The sequence below is a fragment of the Tympanuchus pallidicinctus genome, unplaced genomic scaffold (genome assembly GCF_026119805.1).
Source record: "Tympanuchus pallidicinctus isolate F22 unplaced genomic scaffold, pur_lepc_1.0 scaffold33, whole genome shotgun sequence".
NCBI lineage: Eukaryota > Metazoa > Chordata > Aves > Galliformes > Phasianidae > Tympanuchus > Tympanuchus pallidicinctus.
This window is the reverse complement of record NW_026294751.1, coordinates 290,667-315,046: the sequence shown is the minus strand read 5'-3', so window position 1 is coordinate 315,046 and position 24,380 is coordinate 290,667. Positions and strand designations below refer to the sequence as shown.

The following is a 24,380-nucleotide window of genomic DNA, read 5'->3' as shown; positions in this document are numbered from 1 at the left end:
TACCCACACACAGAGGAAAAAACAAAGAGGAAAAAATGCAGAAAACCAACCCAAACTCAAGGATGGTGAGCACCGAAAAAGGAACATCCTGATCCTGCTGCCTGGGGTAAGGGCTCAACACACCAGAAAGGTTCCATTTGCTGATGAAGGCAACGCAGAGCGGCTCAGGACGCAGCCATGCCCCTGGGCCGAATGCTCCTGGGTCAGGGCTTGCGTGGGGATGTCTGCAAGGACTATTCCAAACCTTGAGATTTAAGGAGCATCCTGACTCAGTGAGAACCCAACAGCCAGGACAGGCCTTTGTTTTTCGAACACTCGGTTTTATTATTTCTGTGAAATATAGGAAGTCTTTGCCAAGCGAGGGGCACAGTGGGAGCAGGAAGCAGCACAGGCACAACGCGCCTCCCCGCTCAGCCCGCTGCAGGACGGGGCACCAACCCTTGCAGGGGCAGCTGGGCAGCAGCACTGCGCTCACACGCACTCCCCGCAGTCGGAGATGATCACCTTCTGCTTCGGCTTCCCGTCCTTGGTGCCCTGAGCCTGCAGAAGGGAAGGAAGGCTGGCAGTCGGGGGCAGGGCTGCACGCACACAGCCCGCCTCGCTGCCGCACCGACCTCGATCTGCCGCACCACATCCATGCCCTCCGTCACCTCCCCGAACACCACGTGCTTCCCATCCAGCCAGTCGGTTTTATCACAGGTGATGAAGAACTGCGAGCCATTGGTGTTGGGGCCGGAGTTTGCCATGGACAGCAGCCCTGGGGCCAAACAGCGCAGCGTTATTGGGAGCAATGCCAGTAATTAACTAAAACCCCCCTGTGCTGCACAGACGATGCAGGTTTTAAGAGTCTCTGAATACTGAAACTGCGGGAAGCTGACGATGCCAAGAAACACCTACAAGTATGAGCAGAGTGAAGTGGTAGAGAGCATTAATCTATTTTTAACTGCAGCAACAGCAAAGCCTTGGAGATCAGCCTGCTTGCTTTCTGCCACCTTTCCACCGCTCATAGTTACACTGCAACATTCCTCCCCTAAAACTCAACGGGAAAGCAGCTCTGAAATTCTCCATGATATAAGACTGAAATTAACAGCGTGTGGGCAGAGACAGGGGGCTGCATTTCTGCCCTGGGCACACTGCAGTCTGCGGTCAGAGCAGCTCGAGGAACCCCACAGCGCTCACCCTACCTGGCCCCGTGTGCTTCAGGATGAAGTTTTCATCATCAAACTTCTTCCCATAGATGGACTTTCCTCCAGTGCCGTTGTGGTTGGTGAAGTCCCCAGCTTGACACATGAACTGGGGGATGATGCGGTGGAAGCTGCTCCCCTTGAAGCCGAAGCCTTTCTCCTGAGTGCAGAGGCAGCGGAAGTTTTCTGTCCGGGGCGAGGGGCAGAGGTGAGCCCAGCACACAGCCCGAGGGCCGCAGGGCAGCAGCACCGCTCACCTACGGTCATGGGCACCACGTCGGACCGCAGCAGGATCTTGAGCCGCCCTGCAGGTTTGTTGCCGATCTTGATGTCCATGTAAACCTGGGGGTTGGCCCGGGACTTCTTGGCAGGAGGCTCACCCTAGGCAAGGAGGAGGCGCTGCTGCTCAGCTCTGCCACCCGATGGCCGGTCTGACCCCAGCCTGCGGCACAGGGCCGGCAGCAGGTCCAGCTCCGAAAGTCCCTGAAGGCAGCAGGCAGCAAACGGTGGCTCCTCACAGCCTAGGGGCTGCTGCAGGATGCAGCAAAAACACGCAGCTCCCTCTGGGCTCAGCAAGCTTTTGGGGACACAGGGACTGACATGACCACAGCTCACTCCTGGTTCCCAAAGCTGGTAGCATCCAGATCCCCAGGTTCCCCACTCCGAGGCACTCAGCAGGGCACAACCAGCTCCATCCATCCCTACCTCCTGTGTCTCTGCTTTGGGTGCCTCTGTTCCTCCTTCCTCTGTGTTCTCTTCCAGAGTCTTTCCTGAGAACCTCTTCAGCCATTCATCATCTGACCACACTGTAGCAGAGCAGGGCAGGGTGAGCACGGGGTGCTGAGCCCAGGGCCAAGCAACTCAGGACTCAGCACAGCTCTGGCAGCAGCAGGACTGCACCCTGGGTGCTGCTGGCCCAACCACTCCCAGAACTGCACGCAGTCACCCCCCGCATGGGGACACGGGGACAGAGCCAGCAACTCCCCCAAGTAATAACCCACAGCCCGCTGGCTGCATGTCACCATCCACCTCTCGCCAGCACTTTGCTGAGCATGGCTGGGCTCCCTCCCATTTCCGGTGTGACAGAAACCCTGCCTGGTGTGTGAGTGCGTCTGGCCCCCTGTACAGAGCAACCAGAAGCCCAGCCATGTCTGTCTGAGGGGCTGGGGGATGTTTTTGATTCTTGGGACCCCACGAGGCTTGAATGGGAAGCAGAGCCTTGGGAAACCAAAAGGGCCGATGTGCGCCCAGCGCTGAACGCCCACAGGAGTTTCTCCTCTCCTAGGCACCAACTTACCTGGCCGAGATGATCCTTCTTTAATTCGCATTGGTTTGGCCAAGTTCACTCGAATTGTCCGACCAAAGAGCTCAGACTCGTTCTACAAAGAACAAAAAAAGAACAAAGCCCACCACAGGGTAAAAACTCACTACGTCCCCTCTGCATAAAGAGCAGGGCTGGCTTTCTCTCCCCACTTCTGAGCACCACAGGGGCCCCACAGCTCAGGAGCTGCACGGAGACCACAGGCAGCGGCAACGCCAGCAAAGCAGGGCCAGGCACAACAGTCGCAGGCAGACCCGTGTCTGCAGCACCACCCAGCACACGTGGCAGGAGCTGCCCCAGGCTGTTTGCAGCTGCTGGCCAGGGCCAGCCGTGTCCTAGCAGAGATGAGCTCCGGGCTGTGAAGCAGGGCAGGCCTCGTACCATGTTGTCAATGGCTGCTGCTGCATCCTGTGTGAAGAGCAATAGGACGCCTCGTTACAGCCACTTCTCTCTTCCTTTAAAGAAAAAAGCCTGGGCACACAGAGTTGGCGCAGCTGCCTCCGCGTCCGCAGACCGGGAGAGGAGCAAAGCCGCCGCGCGCTGCCCCGGGCAGATCTCTCGGCTGCAGGCAGCCCCCGCGGCCCGGCCGCCATCCCGGAGGGCGGCTTTGCTCCTCCTCTCACCTCCGCCAGCTCGAACTCCACGAAGGCGAAACCTCGGTGCTTCTCTGTGAACGCAGCCCGCGGTCAGAGCCCGGCTCACAGCGCGCCGCCGCCCCGCGCCCCGCCACGCACCGGTCTCGTAGTCCAGCGGGATCTGGATGTCGGTGATGTCGCCAAACGGGATGAAGGCGGCGTGCAGCACCTTCTCGTCCACCTCCTCCGCCAGCCCGCCTGCGGCGCACAGCGTTACGGCCCCGCTCGCCCCGCGCGGAGCCCGCAGCCCCCGGCCCCACTCACCCACGTACAGCACCCGCTTGGTGGCCGCCATCTTAGCGCACCGCCCCGGAAGTTCGCGCGAATCCCGCCTTTCCGCAGCGCCGAAAAAAGGCGCCCCCTGCGGGCGGGGAGGTGCGAGCGCAGGCGAACCGGAACCGAAGCGCCCAGCGCCCGGAGCTTCACAGCAACCCCAGCAGCAAGTGAACGCCGTCGAGTGCCGCGAGTCACGTCAAAATCACGCACCAAAAGAGAACGATGACAAATGCAGACAAAGATTTTATTCCTTTATTGACAAAAGACTTTCCAGAACTTTCCACACTGGACTTTGAGTTAAAACCAAAACCACAAAATGCTTTAACTGGAAATCCTCGATGTTGCGCTTCGAAAAGACAAGCGGTAACCCTGCTGTGACACAAGGGAAGCTTGCAAACTCAATTCTGGTTTTGGAAATCTAGAGCTGCGCAGAGTCGGCTTGGTAGGAGTTTAAGGATTGGTTTATAAAATGCAGTGTAACTACGCGACGTGCCGCACGGCCCTGAGTCCTGCAGCACAGTGCAGAATCTGCAGAGCTGACACCTGGCAGGGGCTATTTGGCTTCTTTGCATCCTGCAGGAAAAGGAGGAAGAAGTAACCAGCCAGGTACTGGGGAATAAAAGCCTTCTCTAGGCGTCTGGAGCTGGACACAGGAGACAGCATTTGTTTGGGCAGAGCTGCACCAGGAATGGCTCTGCTGGCAGCAGCCTCTGATGCACGCTGCAGGCAGATGACTGCAGGACAAGCAATGGCACCAGCACAGCACTTCACCCTGAAGTCACCAGAACATCTTGCACGTCATTTTATCTCCTAGATCAGCACTGGCACAAGACTCATCTCAATCTGCTGTACTTCCATGACCTCCCAACAGAAACACTTCAGCAATTCACACATCATCTTTCCAACGCTTAATTAAACAGATTTTTGAAGAACTGGCTAAAATCAGACAAGCGCCACTCCCAAACCAACATAAGCCTCCCAGACCAACACTCAGTGACTGCCTTGCTTTATTTACCAATCCTGGAAGCTTTTAATCAAAGCCGAGGACTGAGACACTCACCAGTCTTCCTGGCTTAAGAGGTAGCAGCAACCACACCCACCTTCTGGGCAGCTTCTTTCTTGGCTTGGTGAGCCTGCAACACTGCGACAGCCTCCTCCACCTCCAGGAAGACAGATGAGCCAGCGAGTGAGAATTCTCTCTCAGCCGAAGGGCCCCACAGCCTGCCCCCAGCCAAGGAACAGGCCAGCTTACCTTTGACCGGAGGGACTCTGGAGACTCCAGCATGTGCAACAGCTCCGAGTTGTCAATCTCCAGCAACATTCCTGTGATCTTCCCTGCGAGGCTGGGATGCATAGCTTGAATAAGAGGGAACAAACGTTCTCCTAGAAAAAAAGGGTTTCAGACACAATTTTAATTTAAAAGCTGTTGATGAAACCTGGGGACATTTCCAAAGTAAAATGCAATCTGGAAGAACCAGAGTTTCACTCACCCAGCATCTGTTTCTGCTCCTGGGGAGGGGCAGCAGCCAGCATGGAGGCTGTTAGTGGCTCCTGTCCCTGCACGTGTACTGCAGGCTGAGGTGCCTATAGAAAGGCAGATAGGAGGATGCAAAAATAGATGCTGTGCTGATTGTTTCTGCAAAAGCCCTTCAGTATGTAAAACTGCAAAAACTCTGCACGTAAAACCTGTTGGCCTGCAGCTGCTTCAGGCACAGACCCTTGTGTTACCTGCAAAGGTTGTACAGGTGGATGTGGGCTGCGGACACTTGAGGCATATTTATAAGGGGGAACTGCTCTGGGAGCAGGAGCTGCTACAGGTGGACGAGGAGCCAAGTTCTGTCCTGCAGTGGTAACACCTGCAAAAGGAGAGCGGGATTAAAAACACCCGAAGGAATGCACAGCAAATAACCTGAGGCATCTTAATGACCGCTAAATTCAAACTATGCACCGCACAGGCAAATACTGGCTTAGAAACTGGTCTCCAAATTACAATTGGATATTTCAGAAAAGGACTATTCTACATTCTGCATTTATGGTATTGTCTAGTTACGCCATCAAATAAAATTTGAGTGCTCCACTCTGAGAACAATATCCATAACCTGCAGTCCTATTACAGCAGTAAATGTTGCAGAGCTGTAGAGATGAGTTCCAAGCAAGTGGAAAATAACCCATCTGGATTTCTGCTGCTGTGCTGTAGCACCAACTGTCCCTAGACCAGCACTGCACAGCAAGGAATAGGAAAGATTCAGGTGCTGTCTCTGCCCCTCACTGCAGGCGTCTGTTTCTGACCACCACCTTTGTGAGCAGAAGTCAAGTCTCAACAGCACCCTCACCCCGCAGCTGAGGAGAGCCTGGGAGGCAGACGCCTTACCGACTCGCTGGGCAGAAACAGGGAGGCCACGAGAGACAGGAGCAGTGGCAGCAGGGGCCAGGTGGCGCAGGGCCGGCCGTGGCCCAGACTGGCGCATGGCGCTTGGCATTCCCTGGAAGCCTGATGGAAGAAACGAGAGGAAATCCTCAAACCAGAACCGACCGCTGAGTCGGGCCGCCCAGCTACAGGAAGCAAGCTGAAGCTGTGCACAGAAAGGAAAGCATGCATTCATGCCAGAAGGCACAACCCAGAGGGCCACACCACCAAAGCCGTCTCTAGACGCTCACCTTGAGGTCTTCCTCCTTGCTGCCAGCGCGGGTTGGGTCTCATCTGTGCCATCTGATTGGGTGCATAGTAAGTGGGTCTGCTCTGAGCCTGGAGGGAGACCAAACGAGCTAAAGGCAACATCTAAGTGAACAACAAGCATTGTTCGCAGTGTGTTTTGGCAGTTTTTCCCCAGACTCAACGCCCAACTCAAATTAAGAGAGCACGCAGCCGGGACGTCACAATTAACTCCACTGACTGCACTCCCCATTAGGAGTTGCTTGCTCATGGGCATAAGAAAGACTCAATGGGATGAATGCAAACAACTCAGGGCCCAAGCACAGTTAAAATGATCATAACACCATACTAACTTGCTCAGCTTACCTGGGGCACAGCAGGCATGAAATAACCGCCAGCAGCAGGCTGGAACTGATTAATGATTGTGTTGGCTGGCAAGGCTCTCATGCCAGCAATGCGCTGCATGTACTGATTAGTTAGATGAGCCTTCCGCTCTTCTTTCCTTTGTGCAAGTGCAACATAGAGTGGCTTTGAGCCCACTATTCGACCATTCATCTCTGTCACAGCTTTCGTAGCTTCCTCTGGAGAGGAAAAGCAGACAAAGCCAAATCCTTTGCTCCGTCCATCTTCCAGCATCACCTGCAGTAAAGACCAATTGCTGGTAGAGCAACATTTCAAGAACAGTTTAAGAATCCCCTCTATTTTTGACCGCAGAGAAATATAAGATTTCAAGGAAGAACTGTTGCAGAGGTGTAGGGACAATTAGTCAATGAAGAACCACTTGTCTGGATTTGCTCTGCCTTTCTGTCAGCACCATGCGTCCCCAGACTCACACTGCACAGCAAGGAATGGGAAAGATTAGGTGCAGCCTCTAATCAAACGTGAAGAAATGCCTGCTTGCCAATCAGCATGACATGGCAATGTTTTCCACCTCTTGTCCCCCCCACTTCTGATGAGGAATCAAACAAGTTATCAGTAAAATCACGATGAGACCCAAGGAAATCTGCCCAAAATTCTCATGACTGCACCAATGAGGGGATATACATCTGCCCTTTGGTCCTTTGTCAAGTCACAGTTCCTTCCTCGGGCCTTGAAATCCCAAAATCCCCAAGCCCCACAGTACCTTTGCACTTGTTATTGATCCAAAAGGTGAGAATTCCTTCCTCAGCTTTTCATCATCTATAGTGTCATCTAGGTTTTTAATGTACAGATTAACTCCCTGAAAGGTAGAGAACAGTGGGATAATTAAGACATCTACAGTAATAAAGAGAATCTTTAGCACATCAACTGTCAGCATCCATCTGCCAAAGCTGCCATTTGTCTAAAACCTCTCAACTCAGCAGGACATCTGTCATACCAAGATTGATGGCAATAAATGTTGCAAAGGTGTAGAGACAAACCCCAGTGCAGTGAAAGAGCCTGTCTGGATTTCCTCTGCTTTCTTGTTGCATCATGTGTCCCCAGTCCTGCACTGCATTGCAAGGAGTGGGAAAGATTCAGATGCAATCTCTGGCACAATTTTGCTAAAAACTGAACCAACAGCAGCTCAGAGTCGCATCTCTTTCCATCCTTTCAGGTATGCTCATGCGAAATTAACGATGACTGCATGACTTCTCTCACATCCTCCTAAGCACTTCACTGTGAAGACCATGCACGGAAATCTCCTTTGCCTCCAAGTTCCATGGAGTCACCTTAAAGTTTGCACTCTAAGAATATACCACAGGGCAACGACTGCGGCCAGTGCCTTTTAAGTCTACCAACAGATGGAAAACGGTACTTGAATTCAGAAGAGGGACAGGCTGTTCACCTGGTACCGGCTGATTCTCTCTTGTTTTAGCTGTTCAAATCTCCTTTTCAGCTCTGCCTGGCGCTCCACCTTCTTCTGTGCTCGGCCTACAAACACCATTTTCCCATTGATATCCTTCCCATTCATTTCTTCCACTGCCTGGACAGAGGGGTCAAAGAAAACTGTCAGTTGCTGGAACAGGACAGCAGCCGATCCTGTTAAGAACTTGGCTGCCCAAAGATCTCCCTGCTCGTTGGCCAATAGCTGCCACAGCACCTCTGCGCTGCTCCCGTTTTACACCAGCTAACTAAAGATAAACTGAAGTTACCAGGAGAGACCACGCTGACAACCTTACCGTAATGCTGGACTAACAGCAGGAACTTGTGAATTTACCCCCACCCCTTCTGTAGCCAGTGTCAAACAGTAACAAACATAAGGCTCCAAAGACACTGCTCTAAGAACACTCACTCCCTACGCCATCCACCAGAGCACTTCTTCAGCAATTAATGTTCAGATTAAACAACTGCATTCTGCGTGCATCTAGTAACCTGAGAAGTGTCAGCTTAATCCTGAAGTAAGGTCACAACGTGGTGACGTGCGAATGGCTTCAAGCCCCCACATCCAGAAGAGGTTTACATCTGAGGCAGAATTTTATCTCAACCGGCTTCTATGGCAAGCCAAGAAAGCTCTTCTCCAAAGACACGCAGGCAGCATTAACACTCGGTCATACCTTGTTAGCATCTTCATGCTTTTCAAAGCTTACAAAGCCAAAGCCTTTGGATTTTCCAGTGGGGTCTGTCATCACTTTAACACTCAGAGTCTTACCTGTTACCAAGGGACAGGGTTAGTGAAACATAATGTAAGGCTATTTCAAGTCTATCAAGCTCCACAGAATCACCCTAGCCTTCTGCTCTCACTCCTCTGCTGGCCACTCTCTGCCTCCTGTCCAATGTTTGACAGAATTACTGCCCACTCCTCAACTCTTCCAATTCATCAGCCTCAAAGTCACCCCAGCAGACGTATTCAGATGGCAGCAGCACTTAAATTAGCACAGCTCATGAAATTCACAGTCGCATTAGAGTTTCGGTACTTACCATATTTACTGAAGAGTTCCTTTAGCCTTTCATCATCCATGTCATCCCCAAAGTTCTTAATATAAACGTTGGTGAATTCCTTTGCCTTGGCTCCCAGCTCAGCCTCCCGCTCCTTACGAGACTTGAATCTCCCAACAAATCTGCATGAAAGAATGAAATTAAGTGAGGAACTTGTTTAAAAAAAAAAAAAAAAAAAAAAGAAAAAGGAAAAACAGCACGTGGTTTGCAGTGAAGCAAAAAAAAAGAATTCTTTTTTGTAGTAGGAGCCAGACACAGGGAGAAGAAAAGAGTGCCAGAACAGAAGGACAGAGAGGCCGCAGACCAACCAGAAAAGTCCCCTGTCCTGCGGTGAAAAGCAGCAGCCTAGGATGCCCACCCATCTCTGCAGTGAAGAGTACTGGCCAGACACCCACCCAGCCCACTTGCAGAGGGAGCAAATCAAGGCTTGGTTAGGGAAACCACAGCCCTGCAATGGAAGGGGAGCAGGCTATGGCTTGGGCAGGGTCACTCACCAGCCCTGTAGTGGAGAGGTAGCAGGCCAAGGCTTGGGCCAGGAGAACCTTGTGTGTCCCTGTTAATACCGAGATGCATCACGGTTCATGCGCTCGCTGCTGCTGCTGCTGTGACACTCACACTTTGCGGTCGTTTAGCAGCATGCCGTTCATCTTCTCGATGGCTCTATCTGCAGCATCCTGGGTCTCAAAGTGCACAAATGCGTAGCCCTTAGAGCCATTCTCATCACACACCACCTAGACACATGGGAGGAAACCAATCCGTCAGACCTGGGAGCGCACACCTCCGCCACGCTCAACCGCAGCGTCAGCACACGAGAGCAGGTGGCTGCTGAGGGCCAAAGCAGTGAGATGCCTGTGCTTAGACTGGCTCATTTCATGACCAAACCTGACAACTCCAGCAATCCCTGACCTTCTGGTCAGCTCTGCCTTCAAGAGGCAGCCCTCCATTTGGTGACAGTGCCACTCCTGCCTCCTACACCGGGTGTCTCTGATCGCGTCACCACTACAGTGGAGTGGGAAAAAGTCACCACATCTCACCTTGCAGGACAAAATATTCCCAAACGCTGAGAACGTGTCATAAAGTGCCTTGTTATCAATGGATTTGTCCAGGTTCTTAATGAAGACGTTCCCAACCCCCGACTTCCTCAACGAGGGGTCCCTCTGAGACCACATGATGCGAATGGGCTTCCCTTTGATCACATCGAAGTTCATGGTGTCTAGAGCACGTTCAGCTGCAAGAGAAGTGCAGAACAGGTTTCTATGGCTTGTTAAAGCACAAAGGCTTCCATCACGTGAGTGGCAATGTAAATGAAATTAGAGAGACTTTGGGATGATAACATGGGTCAATTCCGATGGCTACTTTTAGTTTAACTCCATGTTTCAAGGGAGGTCCTTGCAGCACAGTTACTAGACATATTTGAGAACATAACAGATTTAATAATCTTTTCTGAACTGACATTATGATGTTTTCATAGCCACAGAAAAATGAATGCCAAAGTACTTACACTTGGTTACATTCCTCGCTATTATGAAGGTAAACTGCTGAAATCAAAAGAAGGGAAAGATGCAGGCAGCTCTCACCTACTCATACTCATTTCTACTAAGAGAAAATGATCGCTTCTCTGTCAGGTCAGAGACGGAGAACGCACACAAACGCACGGCTGGCAGGGAAGAACACAACCAGCCTCTATCATTGGTGGCCAACAAATGATTTCCAGTTTTCTGACTAAAGGGCAACAGTGACAACAGACAACATGCTGAGAAAAAGGCCCAGGTACCCAACTTGATGAACAGGGAAGCATTTAACTCAGCTCTGAAACCTCAGCGCTGCCATCCTGGGCCACACTGAACCCCGTCGTCACGATTCTATTTCTGCTGCCTACTGCTGTATTAACGGATCATTGCGTACACTCGTCAGGATCTGCTTCATAAACTTCAGATGCTTGTGACTCTTCTGAGCCAGGAAACGCTCCTAACATGGAGTCAGCAGAGAAAGAGAGACTTGATTCCTAGCACGAGGCAGGGAAATAAAGGGATAAATACGCATTAAGACCAGGGAACACTAACAGGGCAGAACCCAAGTTTTCCAAATTTCTTTGGCTCAGTTCTTCACACCACTGTCACTCAGTTACTGATATCAGTTCAGGGCAGCAAATTCAGCCCAAAAGCCAACACCAATACTTCTCCTCTCAAGTGATGCTTTGTTAGAGCAGAGAAGCCATACAGCATTTCACAGAGCTCTCCAGATCCTCAGTGGGGCACTGCCTACAGAAGTCTCCTGCACTCCCTACCTCAAAATCAGTGAACTACTGCACGAAAGTTTATTAGACCTTCTCATGTGCTTTGAAGACTTTTCCTGCTACTGCTCTTTAAGTGGAACTGGTGCCATCTCTTTTTTCCCCAGTCCTTCACACAACCCCTACTGTGAAACAAGTTCTGCTGGATCTCGTTACTGAAGCAGAGAGACTTACAACATTAGAAGGACAAAAACCATCTCAGAGGAAAATCTTACATGCTAGGGCTCTACTCGCTCCACTAGCTATTTAAAAGCCTTACATTCAATTAACTGCCATGCTAAAATGATTCCTCAGCTGCTGCTCTGAATCAGAGCAGCCCTGTGGCTGTCCCCATCGCCACTCCTGGTAGGCGCTTCAGGAGGCAACTCGGTGCAGGCCGTCAAATTTGGCAGTGCTTATTTATAGCAAGGAGAGCTCCTGCAGAAGCACGCACTGGCAAGGACACAAACCAGCTGCATGTTCCATCTGCAGCAGAAACAGCTCCTGCTGAAAGGTGCCGAGCAGAGGAAGCAGAGGCAAGCAACCAGAGGAACTGCGAGGCGCTGTGCGGCCACTGAGATACAGGCTAGGAACCTGCTCACGGTTCTGTCAAGCTTTCTAAGCACATCGTAAGCAGATGCTACTGCCCTGCTCTGCGCAGCCATCTAGCACTGCACAGCAGTAGCATACTCTGCTTGACGTACGTGCAAATGCTAAAGCACTTGTTAGCAGTGGTGCAAGAAAGCCCCAGACAGATTTCTTAACCTGAGGGCTGCCACACTCCCAGGCAGAAACGCAGTCACATCACACCAGTACCTGAGAAAGCCCCTAAAGGATCGGCACAGGGATAACAGTGACCCAGAATAAACACAGCAAATTCATTTCCTCCACCTGAGCGAACGCCTCCTCATTTCCCCCTACTTAAGCCACCAACCTTCAGCCATTTCAGCTCCTGTATCTGTTTCTCTCCCACTGGTTCCTGTCATCCTCTCAGCAGGCTGGACTGCAACTCAAACCCAACACTGCTCACACACTGAGTCTCTTCCAGGCTTTCTCCATTCTTCTTCAAGTGCCTTTTGGACAGGGAAAACCAATATATGAGCATTCCTTGAAGCTTGCCTTAGGCCTCAAAGTAATGATTCTCACCTGCAGGCTAGGCTCCCTGACACAGAGCTAACACAGTGCTGGAGATGGCCGTGTGGCTGAGCAGCACAGACATACGCACCAGGAGTCACTCACAGAAGCTCAGCACAAGGAGTTTTATCAGCTGCTCTGCAGACCTCTGTGCTCTCGCTTGTGTCACTAGGTAATAAAGACCTGACAACAAAAACAGTGCACATTTAGCCACTTAGAGCTGGCAAGGTTAATCAGCATACTTGATGCCCATTCCTTCAGTCCCTTCATCACTGAAGCGTAACAAAACGCTGCCAGCAGTGAAGATCACCTACAAAACCACTCCTTCCACCCAACTGCACCCCTGCTTTGCACTGCACATCTTTCAGGCTGCCGTCTCTCCTTTAAGGAGGAGGGACAAGTTTATCCATACCTTCCTACAGCTCTCTGTTTAGAGACACTTATCTCATCCCAGCTTCAGGTTCCTTCTTGGCTTGAGAAACACGTGGTGTTCTCTGTACTCCCAGAGCAGCTTATCTCTATGGCCACGTTGAAGTTTCTCTCCATCATTATCTGAGTTGTCTTAACTGTCAACGTTATGAAACCCTGCAACACGAGACTGCATGAGGAACATATTTAAAAGCTTTTCTTCCAAATAAAATGAGTTTGTTTTCTTTCCACTTACAGTTAAAAATATTAACAACCACGGCCAAGTCTGAACTCGCCAGAACTTCGAAGCATTCCCTGAGCTGCCTATCAGAACAGCACGGACCCAGCACTGAGCATCCACCCACTGCTGTGCCACAGAGCTTCAGCTGAAGGCAGCAGAGCTCATTTTCACTAAAAACAACCTCTCTGTGGACTATCAGACAACGCGTGTCCAAAAAGTAACCCAGGGTACAGCATCACCCCATTAACTGAGGAAAACCAAGAAAAATGCAAGCCCTGAGCCAGTTTAGAAGCAGAGTTCTGGAAACTCGGATGTTCAGGATGTGAACACAGTGATCCCCTGCTGGTCCAAAGAACAGCAAAGTTCTGGCTGCTGCCCGCCTTGTAAACAGTTCTGCTTCTAATTTACAGTTCTGGTCAGTAAGGAGAGAATCCCATTTCCCACACAAAGGTTAAGATGTGACAAATCTTCAGATTTACAAAGCACTTCCACTTCTACAGAAGGTATCCAGGAAATACAAACCATCCTATCAGCTTCACTGCCTTCCACCATTTCTAACACACCAGCAGTGTGCCCACAAGAGCTTTCCTACAAGTTTTGGGAGCACAAAGCTTCCCGAGTGCTTTTATGCACCGTGCTGTAGCAGTGCTACAGAATGCTGCCCATCATTTCCTAGAATGGACATATAAAGCCCAAATGCATTTCTGATTATGCATCCCTAGAACGAAAGCACAGATCTGTCTTCTCTGAAAGCCCTCATGCAGAAAGCACAGCCACCATGAAGCCAAACCTAAAACTCATGCATTTGACAACAAAAATTATATTCTCCATGAAGTTTGAGTCTTGGTTTCAGAGAGACCCCAACACACCAGCTGCTCTGCCTCCCACCTGCTGATGTTCTGCCCCATTACATTCAGCACAGTAGCTGCCCTTTACTCATACAAAATAACACGCTGCTGTTTGCTGCACCAGGAAGGAGCTTTTCGAAACAGATCTCTTTGTGGAGGCAGGAGAGTTTGCACATTAGCAACTGAAAGATAAGGTTCAAGTCACTTGACCTTGTAAGACCTACCAGTAACAGGACACCAGCTACTCTGTCAAAGTATCAATCCAAGCACTGGGACTTCCTAAAACGTCTGCTGCTTCTCCAGGAGCCCAGAATGACGCAACATCCCCCCAGCCTCACGCCTATTTATTACCATAAAAAGTTTGCCTTGACACACACGCGGAGGCCGGCTATCTCCATATTTCTATGAGAACTTCTTCCTGCTACAGCAAGCACACACAACGGCTCCCTTCCCTTCCAACATCACACCTACACCCACACGACACAGGTCTTCTCTACTTTAAGAGCACAGAGGCAGCCTGAGCTGGGAAGAGGACAGCGGCAGAGGGCACATCACAGCCAGCTCACATGAAATCCGCCGAGAGCTCACAGGCTCTTCTGGCTTGCAGGAGCACGGCTTTGTGATGACATTTCTTTTCCACACCACGTGAAGACTTTGACCTGAAGGCAATGTATTTATCTGCTATCTGCTCTCTACAAAACTGTAAAGCAGGACGGCCAATTGCAGGCAACAGGAGGTCACTGGCTGTTATGAATTGATTCTGAATCCAAGGGAAGCGCTCTCGCCTATCTGTTCTGGAGATGTCTATATATAGACCCTGCTAAACCACCGCTCAGAGCAATAAATGAGCGCCAGTCAACAAGTAATGGCTCTGAAAACGAGGGCAGAAAATACCGACCTACTCTTCTACAGAAAAAAGGCGCTTCACACACACACAATCACCTTTTCTGTCCCATCTTTTGTACGTTTCCACTGCTTTAGCCCTGGAAGATTGACTTAAGGAGGTGCCAAATTGAAACTATTAAAAACAATCCAGCCAGAGTAAACCAGCATGGATTCTGCCCATGAGACAGCACAGTTCCCCACACTGCACAACGAACCTTTCCCACCAGCTCAAGAACGTCAGAGTGCTGCGCAGCTGCCTGCACACACAGCAACGTGCAGCCATCAGCTCTACCAGGAGCAAAGTTACAACAGGTGAGCAGCCAGAAGAAGAGACTTCTGCTCTGTAAGAAGTGCCTGTGAAAAACGCCTCCAGCTCCACAACTGCTGGTCAGGTGATTACTTACCCTACGGATGGAGCGCACAGAAAGGCTGCTACAGAACACACAGAACCACGAACCGTTGAGGCTGCAGGCCCGTAAGGCCATCGGGTCCGACCGCCGCCCCCCCCGCCCCCACCTCCCCAAGGCCGCATCTCCTCCGTACGGAGCAGCCGGGACGGCCGGCAGGGCAACGCTCCGCCCGAGCGGAACCCCGAAGAACCGAGCGTCCGGCAGCCGCGCGGCCATCGTGCGGGGCAGCACAGCGAGCGGCTCGGCGGCGCGAGGAACGGCAGGAGGGCGCCGGGCGCGGCGCGTACCGTCAGCGGGCTGCTGGAAGTTGACGTAGGCGTAACCGAGGGAGCGGCGGGTGATCATATCGCGACACACGCGGATGGACAGCACGGGCCCCGCGGGGCTGAACTTCTCGTACAGCATCGCCTCGGTCACGTCGGGGTGCAGGTCGCCCACGTACAGCGAAGCCATGGGGTAGCCGCTGCCCGCCGCGCTCATCGTCCGGACGGCTGCGCGCGCTCGGGGCGTCTGCGGGGAGAAACGCGGGTCAGAGGCGGCGCTGCCAGCGGGCGGGACCAGAGCCAGAACGCGGCGAACGGCGCGCCGCGACCCGCGCCGACCCAACCGAGCGCCCCCGATGGGCGCAGCCCCACGCGGCGGCCGGGATCGCACCGGGCCGCGGCCGCCCTCCCCCCCGCCTCCTCCTCCTCCTCCTCCCGGCCCCACTCACGCACTGCGGCCCAGCGGGCAGAGAAGGGGCGGTGCGCGGCTCCCGCCCCTTTATAGCCGCCGCGGCGCCGTGAGAGCCGCGTGCGGCGGGGAGGAGGCGGCAGGAGCGGTCCTTGCGGCGCGCCGTCCGCTGCAGCGCCGCCTTGCGGCAGGGAGGACCGCGGGGCGAGAGGCGCTCCCTGCCGGCCGTGGCGGCGTCCGGTCCGGAGGGCCGGCAGGGGGCAGCGGCGCCGCGCCGCGTGACGGCGAGAGCGGCCGGCGTGGAAAGGCGCTCGGCGCTGCCGTGTGCCGGCCTGCAGCGCGGCGCCGAGGGGCTCAGCGCTGCCGTGCGCCACCCACGGCCCCCGCCAGACCGCACCAACCACAGCCCCGCGTTCCCATAGGCTCTCCATTGTGTTTTTAGCCTGAAGAACAAGGATGCTCGGGGGACTTCGGGGATTTCCCCTACAGGGCAGATCAAAAGGTGCCAGGATGTGTTACCGGAGATGTTTAATCTTAGAAAAACCCTGGGAAAAAGAAGCAAAGATCCATTCCTCACCTACCACTGTAATCTGCGCGCTACTGTGGGGAGAAAACCCCCGAGGCCCGGAGCGATGCCTCCCACCGTTTGATGTGCAGCATTCAGGAAGTGGTTTCTCGCAGTCCCCGCTTTGCTTTACCCTGCAGCCCGCGGGGCTGTCGGTGAACGCCTCCCAAACCCGAGCCGTGCAGGGCTGGGCCCCCCCTGCCATCCCCTCCGCGTCGGGCAGCCCGGGCACCGGGGGTGGCTGTGCTCAATGGCCCCATTATTGCTCTCTCTGCTCCCAGACGGATGCTGCCTTCCTCCTCGCAGCTGCAGTTGCTCCTTTCCAGCAATTCCCAACACAGCACTTAAGGCGAGGATTTATGGGCGTTTTGGAAAGGCATTTTGGAGTGAGAAGGAGTTATGGGAAAGGAAGTTGAATTTTCACCATTCCCCAGCAAATTCTCCCAGCCTCTTTCATGGCCGGGATCGCTGACGATCCTCCCCTCTGAACAGAGGCCATTCTCAGCTGCGGTTCTGTGCGGAGCATTTCCCACCGGCGTGGAGCTGAGAGGTGACTCTGGTTCTGCTCACAGAGGGTCAGCAGACAGAGGGCAGCCCTGCAGTCTGGCTGCAGGATTGGCCTCAGTGTGTCCCATGGCATTTCTGTGGATGCTGTGAGCTAAATGAAATGAGTTGTTCTCAAGCCATGGATTATTGCCAACCTCAGGGCGAGCGCTACAAGTTCCCTGCTAATTTCAACTCATGCAGTTGTTTGCAAAGTAAAAAGTCATGGGAGAAGCCCTCACAAGCAGCGTTCCTGTTGGGGACGTTCCCTTACACTACACCTCAACAAAGATCCTCTGCTGCAAAGCCGATGGTCGTCCCAGCAGCCAGACAGGCAGAACAGCTGCACATCAACACTGCATTTCACACCAACAGGGGTTGGAAAGATTTTATTTGCCACTTTTGCTGGATGTCACAGCTGTGACTCTAACAGAGCGAGGCCGGGCTGCTTGCTGCAGCTCTGGCACACCGAGGAACAGCCGGGGCCACGGCTTCCTCTGACTTTACTGCGAGGGAAATTGTTCCCGGCTGCTTCTGACACTGAGGAACAGGGGTGAGGAAGAGCAGCAGAGGTGTTTCTGTATGTTAAGTGCAGTGGCATTCAGCAGAACAACCAGGAGGACTCACTCTCGAGCAGCAGTGCTGCACACATCATGTGCTCTGCAGGAACGCAGCCCGGCACGCTGCGCCTTCCTCCTGGGGTGGGGGAGAGTCTCTGCCAGGACGGAGCTTCTCCGTCTTTTCCACTGCTGCGCTCACCTCTACACACTTTTCTTTTTGGGCCACAGCTGCTGATCTGGGGAGATCCTTGGGGTGGGTGTGCAGCTGGGGCCAGGTCCATCCCGGCAAACGAAGGCACAGATCCAGGCACAGCCCCACGGAAAGGGCGAGCGCTGGGACACCCAGCCCTGAGCACTGCAGGGATGCGGCTCCAGAGCTTGAGAGCTTCGAGTTTGTGTTCCTCCCTGCCAGGAGGAGAGGGGGTGAGAGGACAGGAGCAAGGGTGATTCTGCAGCACTGGTTATCCAGGGTGCACGGCAGGGCAGGAAAAACTCTTGGGAATGGGACAAGTGCAGACCCGGTGCCGGCCAAGGGCTGCAGCGCAGCACCCATGGTGTCTGGTCCTGGCCCAGGGGTGAGCAACATGAGACCACGACACGGTGCTGGAGAGAGAAAACAGAGGCACTGTGGGAGGAGAAGGGCCAAGAGAAAACTGGGAGGCACTTGGAATGCTGGTCTGACCGCTCTGCACTGCGCACTCGGTGGGGAAAGAGGTGAGACGGCTCCTGCAGGGCAACGGGCAGAGGGAAGGGCTGCTCTTCTCACATCGGTGTCGGAGTCGTCCCCTCCCCGCTGAGTCCCTTTGAAATCCCGTGTCTCACCTTTTCACACCCGGCTGTGGGCTGAGGGCTGCCAGTGGGAGCCCAGCAGCGCTCCGCTGTGAGCAGGATGATTTGGGGCTCAGCGAGGAGAGCGGCGTTCAGTCAGGGCAGCAGAACCAATCCCAAGACCACAGAACTGGGTGCTGCAGCTGGGGGACACTGCCTGAGTGAGTCCATCCAGGAGCTCCGAGTCCCCGAGGAGATAAGGCAGCAGACAACAGTGTCGGGCTCTGCCGGAGGGCCGGGGTCTGCAGTGCCTCCCATCCCAGAGATCGCGTGGAAGCGGATGGCGCTGACATTTGTGGGCACGGCGAAGGAGAGGATGAGCGATGGTGAGGCGAGGAAGGCAGCGTGAGGAGCGAGGCGAGGGGACAGCAAAGAGAATCTTCCGGATGGGTCCTTGGCTTCCGCAAACAGGAGAGGCGCCCGGTCGGCCGGTCCACGGGCAGCGGGCACCGAGGGCTCAGAAGGCGCCGATCTCCGTGGCCCAGGAGCGGCACAGCCGGGCCGCCCCCACCCTGAGCGCTGGTCCCTGCGCGGCCGCACCCAGCACCGCGGGCGCAGCGTAGGCTGCGGGCAGAGGAACGCCGGCGGGAGAGAAGAGCAGAGCGGAGATGGGGCTGCCCTTGGCCGAGCCCCCCCTCGGCGCTCCCGACGGAGACGGCATCCGGGCTGCGGCCGCCGCGGTCGAAGCCGAGGGGGCACCGCGGGCCCTGCGGGCCGAGGAAGCGATCCTGCCGGGCACGGAGCCGCGGTGTGACGGCAGCACGTCGGCGGGGACGCGGCGCACCGGGGCCGGCCTGGCGGCGAGGCGCGGGTAGGACGCAGTCACAAGGAGAGGAGCGGGAGCGGCGTCCCGGCGCGGCAGCGGCACCGGGCTGTGCAGGAAGGACCACGGCCACGTCGGCACGGGGAGCAGCGAAGCGGCCGCCGGGGAGGGCTCCATCTCGGCCACGTAGTTGTTGAGGTGGGAGAGGAGCCGCAGGCGGATGGGGTCGGCGGCGCTCTGTCCCTCCAGGACGCCCAGGTACCGCACCACCTCGGTGAGGCACTCGCGAAAGCCGATGCTCCTGTAGTCCACGGCCAGAGCACGAGCATCCAGGAACCCTGCAGGGACATGGGGACGGTCAGGAAAGCACGAGAGCCCCACCACCCTCTCTGCCGCACCGCTTTGCTGCCGTGTGATGCCCTGCAGCAGACAGCCAAGCCGGGTGACAGCAGCATCGGTTATCTCGGTGGGATACGACTGCCAGGTCGTGAAGCCCTTTACTCTCGTCTGTGGGACGAGCAAGAAGGTTCATTAACTGTGCTCAGGGAGGACGACAGCTTTTCTTTTGGGCTCTTTGAGTTCTTTGACGTGCAGATGGCCAGCATGTGCTGGGAACCTCCCTGTGGCAGCGCCGGGCCGATGCGCATCTCCTCTGTGCACAGCCTGAGTTCCTCTGCCTGAGTCCCGGTGACTTCAGCCCTTCACACTTCCCTCCCTGACCTCCCACTGAGGGAATGGCTGAACCAGGGCCACTGGGCTGGGAAAGCTCCGAGCCACATGAAAACCAACAAGATAAAACACAATAGCTGATTTTTCGGCTTCTGCTCCCTCCTTGTAGCTTGGTGAGACAGTAGGCAACAAAGCAGAGAATGTCACAGAGCAGTGGAGCACTGGACCACTCTGCTTGCCGGGGTCTCTGGGGACAATGCAGCCCTTTGTTGCAGTGCAGTCAAAGTGAATATCTAAACAAATGTTCCAGACCGAGTTACAGCTCTGAAGCAAAGCCTGGATGCCAGCAGTGTCCTCAGAAAGCCAAAAGTGGGTGGTAAGCAAAGCCAGAGGCTTCTTTACTGGAGCTGTGATCCCCATCCTGTTAACTGGAACAGGACCGAGGGTCTGTGCTGAGCTCTCAGTACAAATGAGACCTTTGTTGAATCTCACACAGGGCTCCCCCTCTCCTCTTATAACATCCAAGAGACAAAAAGCAAGAACAGAAAGGGAAAAAAGCCTTGTTTATTTGCAGAGTCCCCAAGCAGAACTCAGCCTCTACAGGAAATGTATCTCAGGGAGGAGGGAAGGAATTTAATATCATTTTTTTCTGGAAGCAAAGCTCCATTTCTGGGAGTGCAGCTCTGGCAGGGCAGCTTCACCGGGGCACGCAGTGAGGACAAGAGCAGCATCCCTGTGGGTCTGGGATACCAAACCTACCCATGGGATGCTGACCCACACTTTACAGGCAATAAAAACAGGAGGGCAGGAAACAACCCATTTACCCCTGGGAAAAACATTTCCCTTGGGAAGCGGGCAAGGCAACATTGGTCCTGGGCCGGCAGCAAGGCACGGCAGGGCCGAGATTTTCCCTGCTGATGGGGAATTTCCTACCCAGGATGCCACCTTCACCTCGCACACGCACTTGCAGAGTGGCTCTTACCTGCTCCTCCAGTGGCATGGAGCATTTTTAGGTGATCCACTGTCATCTGTAGAATTTCTGCCTTCTCCAGCTTGGAGGAGCCCTGCGTTAGGAGCAGGAGAAAAAGGAGAAATTTGTCATTTCGTGGCCCAGGGCGTTGTGCCTCTCACAAGCTGAGCTTGGCCTGGTGCCCTCCTCCCCCAGCCCTCCTTCAAACCCACGGCACTCAGACACCCATCTCTGGGCACTGCCTCGGGTTTTTAATCGAGCAGAAAATGGAGTTCCTTCCCACCATCACCCCCATGCAAGCCGAAATTCCCCATTTCTGTGCTTCCTCATAGCTGTGAAATGCAGTCTGGATTGAATTCTTCCTCCCTTCAGCTGCTGAACATTATTACTAAATGCATTCATGTTGTTTTACCGCCCGGTTTCACCCTGCAGTGAGGACTGAGCACAGCCCTGCTGCTCTGGGTCCCCACCTGCTTCTCGAAGGCAGTGGGCACCAGGCGCCGCAGCTCCGACAGGCTGCTGTTGATGCGGTCGCGGCGCCGCTTCTCAATGATCTGCGGGAGGAAAACCAGACTCATTCCTGGCGTCTCACAGATTTAGAGCCCTCACAGCAGGCTGAGAGCAGCGCTGGGCCGCATCAGGAATGCTTTCGGTGAAAAAGCCGAGCAGAGCAGCGCTCACTAAGAGTGAGGTGTGAAGCCTCCCTCCTCCCCCCAGCCCCAGCCCTGTTTGAAGCCACAGCTCTGCATGAACTCCCTCCTCCCCTTGGCTGGGGGAGGCTCTGGAGGGGGCGGTTTGGGTGACCTCCCTGAGTCCCGTGGCGAGGACGTCCGCAGCACAGCACAGAACTCACCCCTCTGCGCTTCTTCCTGGCTTGTATCTGCGACGTCGTGGTGGGAGACACAGACCTGGGAACGTGGCTGGGAAGGAAAAAGAGGGAGAGCTGCTTGCAGCATCTGGAGGCGAACCTCAGCAGCGCATATGTTTTACACACATTTGCCATCTGCAGTTCCTCCTCCCCATCCCAGGATAACGTTTTCTGTGGTTCTCCTCTCAGTGTTACCCACCACACAGAGATCAGGAACCGAGGACAGGAGCACAGTCTGAATCCCGCTGTCCCCATGGGAGCCCTCAGCAGCCCACGGCAAGTTTCTGCACCAGCCACTGCCCGGCACGACTCCTTGCATCTCGGACCGGTGCCTCCACCGGGCTGGAAAAGCAGCTCTGGGGCCGGGGCCTCTCATCCCCATGCACAAACCTTCCGGCCTCACGCCTGAGCCTGTTGTGTCCCTGGGTGGGCTTCGTGCGGGCATAGGTGGCTTTGCAAGAATAAAAGCGCTGTCCGCATACAGAAATGTGCCAAAGATGAGCGCCGCTGGGGTGGGGTGGGAATGGGAGCAGAGACGGCACGGAGCTGAGCCGGCAGCGCAGGAATGCAGCCTGCACTCGGCGGCAGAGAGCTCTGAATCTCTGCAGAGCTGTCCGAGCGCAGCGCCCTTTGTGCGCTCCAGATGTGGGATCCACAGGACCCTCTCTCTGCTAAACGTGTCTCAGAAATGTTTGACTGGCAGTTGTGAACCACGCGACTGAACTCTGATGGCTCTGATTTCCGCGCTGCCCCTTGATCGATTCCGTAATTTGCAGCACCGACCTTTCCACTGCTTATTCCGGGCAAAAAGCAAAGCAAACCCGAGCGGCACCCCGCACTCTGCCGTGACCCCGAGCTGCGGCACAGCGCGCACAGCGGACGCAGCGCCCGCCCGCAGTGACTCACCCTGCAGCGGGGAACTGGTTCTCCCAAACCACCCCGTGGAGCCACAGCCCGGTCCGGACGCCGACTCCCTCCCTCCCTCCGCCCCACCCAGGAGCGTTTGGTTCTGCCTGACCCCGTCGCCTAACGCTGCGCTGCTCCGTGTGTGCGGATGGTTCTCTCTGCTGGGTTTGCGTGACGCGAGCCGCAGTGCAAACCAGCGTCAATACCTCCGTATCGCAGCGCTGCTCTGCTCTCACTTGGGAATACGAACAGGCAGAGATCAAAACTCCATTGTTGTACTCAGTGAAACAAAACAGGACAATCCCTCCGCTTTGTCCTTTGGGGTACTGCGGAGCCGGGAGGAGGTGGGAGGTGTTTCGTGTGCGGCAGAAGGGTGGGCGAAATGCTGATGCGCCGGGAACGGTGTGAGAGTTTGGGGAACACATGCAGGATGCGTTGGCGCGGCTGTGCCCAACTGCCCCAAACTGCATCAGCTTGTGAGAACCTGAGCCTGGCCCCAGGTGGGACAGCTCCTCAAAAAGGGAATTAAATCACCCGGAGCTGCAGAGGAGGGGACGCTTGGCTGCCAAAACGAGTTCAGAAGCAGCTGAATTTCGGATGGGAGCGACTAACAGAGCCCTCCCTTCATCCCCAGTGCCCGGAGCCCACCAGGCCTGCAATCGGTGGGCAGCAGGGGATGCCCTGGGCCAGCAGAGCAGAGCAGGGGAGCATTGCGGAGCCTGGGAGCGCGGTTGCGCCCTGCGAGCACACACCGGTCCTCTCCTCACCGCTCCTCCGGGCAGAGGGAGCCGCAGCTCGGGCTGTAGGAGGGAGGAGGGATGATGGAGCTTGCAAACGGCCATCCTGAAAGCGCACGCTGAGAACTGGGCACCCCTCACCGCCCGAGCTGCCTTTCAGAGGAGATCAAAGCCGCAGCTGGTGCATGACAAACGCCTCGGCAGAGGAGAAGCGTTTCTCACGCGAACCCCCTCCTCACCCTGCGCGATCCCGGAGCTGCCGGGTCACCGCTCCGGGGCAGTGAGGAAAGCCGGAGGCCGAACCCGGGGTGCCCTCACCCCACAGCGGGGCTGCTCCCCGCTCCCCCGCACACCCGGACACCGCCGACCCCCACCCGGCGTCGTTTATCCCTCGGGACGACGCGGAGCGCTCCCCACCTGTACTCCTCCTCTTTGCCCACGTCGATGGTGCCGTCCGACTCGGTGTCCGACGAGCTCTCCTCGCACAGACGCTTCATCCTGACCGGGAGCGGCTCCGCCAAGGAGGAGGGCGCGGGGCTGAGGGCTCGGCGGAGCCCCACTCGTGTCCGGAGCCCCACGCGTGTCGGAGCGCGGCGCGGTCCCGCGGCGAGCTGAGCGCGGAGCTCGCCCCGTCTGCTCCCCAGCTCCTCCCCTGGCCCCGCTCTGCCTTTCACACCCCCGGCTGCCGCCTCGCTCTGCTCCCAGCACGTCCCCAGCCTCCCTGGTTAATGGGTTAATGAGACATCTCCCAGGAGTGACGGATTACGCGGCCGCGCCGGCGCTCCCAGGTTCCCAGGCCCCCCCGCCTCCTCCCGCTCGCTGGTCGCAATCCCAAGTCTTCCTGTAAAAGGAACAGTCTGTGTGAACCGTCTCATGTCCCCCTCTGCCCGCCGCCCCCCTGCCCGCGGCCCCCCCTTCCACCCGCCGCACATTGGCCTCAGCCCCAGTTTAAAGGGACCGGTGACCTCACTGGCAACAGAAAACCGTGGGAAAGAGATGGGACTGATAAAGCCCTGAGTTGTTTCAGGGAAAAATCAACATCCAGCCCCACACGCACACACGGCTGCGCGGCGCGGGCGGGTGGGAGAATTGTGAGTCGGATGGAAGCGGCTCCTCCGGGGTGGGAGGGCGATG

At 55.4% G+C, this 24,380-nt stretch overlaps 3 protein-coding genes and 3 non-coding genes across 16 annotated transcripts; all 6 read right to left on the bottom strand.

Moving 5' to 3' along the window:
* Positions 1-299: 299 nt before the first annotated feature.
* On the bottom strand, positions 300-3,461 carry PPIE (peptidylprolyl isomerase E). Of its 3 annotated transcripts, none has more exons than XM_052698762.1 (10): positions 3,405-3,461; positions 3,240-3,338; positions 3,129-3,172; positions 2,887-2,913; positions 2,482-2,563; positions 1,890-1,990; positions 1,442-1,565; positions 1,185-1,370; positions 615-757; positions 300-540 (listed from the first exon to the last, which is right to left on the bottom strand). In XM_052698762.1, exons 1-10 carry the CDS (start codon positions 3,433-3,435, stop codon positions 472-474), a joined length of 906 nt encoding a protein of 301 aa, XP_052554722.1. In that variant the 5' UTR covers positions 3,436-3,461; the 3' UTR covers positions 300-471. The 3 variants fall into 3 exon arrangements, with proteins under 3 accessions (XP_052554722.1, XP_052554723.1, XP_052554724.1); XM_052698763.1 differs by having other exon boundaries at positions 1,180-1,370; positions 3,405-3,454; XM_052698764.1 differs by lacking the exons at positions 1,890-1,990; positions 2,482-2,563; positions 2,887-2,913; ... (1 more) ...; positions 3,240-3,338; positions 3,405-3,461 and having other exon boundaries at positions 1,446-1,537.
* A 185-nt stretch (positions 3,462-3,646) lies between these two features.
* On the bottom strand, positions 3,647-15,980 carry PABPC4 (poly(A) binding protein cytoplasmic 4). 9 transcript variants are annotated; one of them, XM_052698746.1, is made up of 16 exons: positions 15,878-15,978; positions 15,453-15,675; positions 10,002-10,195; positions 9,583-9,698; positions 8,950-9,089; positions 8,586-8,680; positions 7,877-8,014; positions 7,193-7,288; positions 6,436-6,708; positions 6,075-6,162; positions 5,788-5,907; positions 5,145-5,272; positions 4,907-5,000; positions 4,669-4,799; positions 4,477-4,576; positions 3,647-3,989 (listed from the first exon to the last, which is right to left on the bottom strand). In XM_052698746.1, the coding sequence occupies exons 2-15, from the start codon at positions 15,643-15,645 to the stop codon at positions 4,490-4,492; spliced, it is 1,893 nt and encodes a 630-aa protein (XP_052554706.1). In that variant the 5' UTR covers positions 15,646-15,675; positions 15,878-15,978; the 3' UTR covers positions 3,647-3,989; positions 4,477-4,489. The 9 variants fall into 9 exon arrangements, with proteins under 9 accessions (XP_052554706.1, XP_052554705.1, XP_052554709.1 ...); XM_052698745.1 differs by having other exon boundaries at positions 3,647-4,576; XM_052698749.1 differs by lacking the exon at positions 15,878-15,978 and adding an exon at positions 12,174-12,556 and having other exon boundaries at positions 3,647-4,576; positions 15,453-15,573.
* Positions 5,537-5,669, bottom strand: LOC128088428 (small nucleolar RNA SNORA55). Its single transcript, XR_008210247.1, has one exon. It is a non-coding gene; the product is annotated as a small nucleolar RNA SNORA55 (small nucleolar RNA).
* LOC128088423 (small nucleolar RNA SNORA55) lies at positions 6,807-6,935 on the bottom strand. The gene has a single exon (XR_008210241.1). It is a non-coding gene; the product is annotated as a small nucleolar RNA SNORA55 (small nucleolar RNA).
* On the bottom strand, positions 7,443-7,573 carry LOC128088429 (small nucleolar RNA SNORA55). The gene has a single exon (XR_008210248.1). It is a non-coding gene; the product is annotated as a small nucleolar RNA SNORA55 (small nucleolar RNA).
* Positions 15,981-17,319: 1,339 nt separating the features above from the next.
* HEYL (hes related family bHLH transcription factor with YRPW motif like) lies at positions 17,320-24,106 on the bottom strand. The gene is made up of 5 exons (XM_052698844.1): positions 23,664-24,106; positions 21,589-21,655; positions 21,206-21,289; positions 20,748-20,829; positions 17,320-19,434 (listed from the first exon to the last, which is right to left on the bottom strand). The coding sequence occupies exons 1-5, from the start codon at positions 23,741-23,743 to the stop codon at positions 18,791-18,793; spliced, it is 957 nt and encodes a 318-aa protein (XP_052554804.1). The 5' UTR covers positions 23,744-24,106; the 3' UTR covers positions 17,320-18,790.
* Between the last annotated feature and the right edge of the window lie 274 nt (positions 24,107-24,380).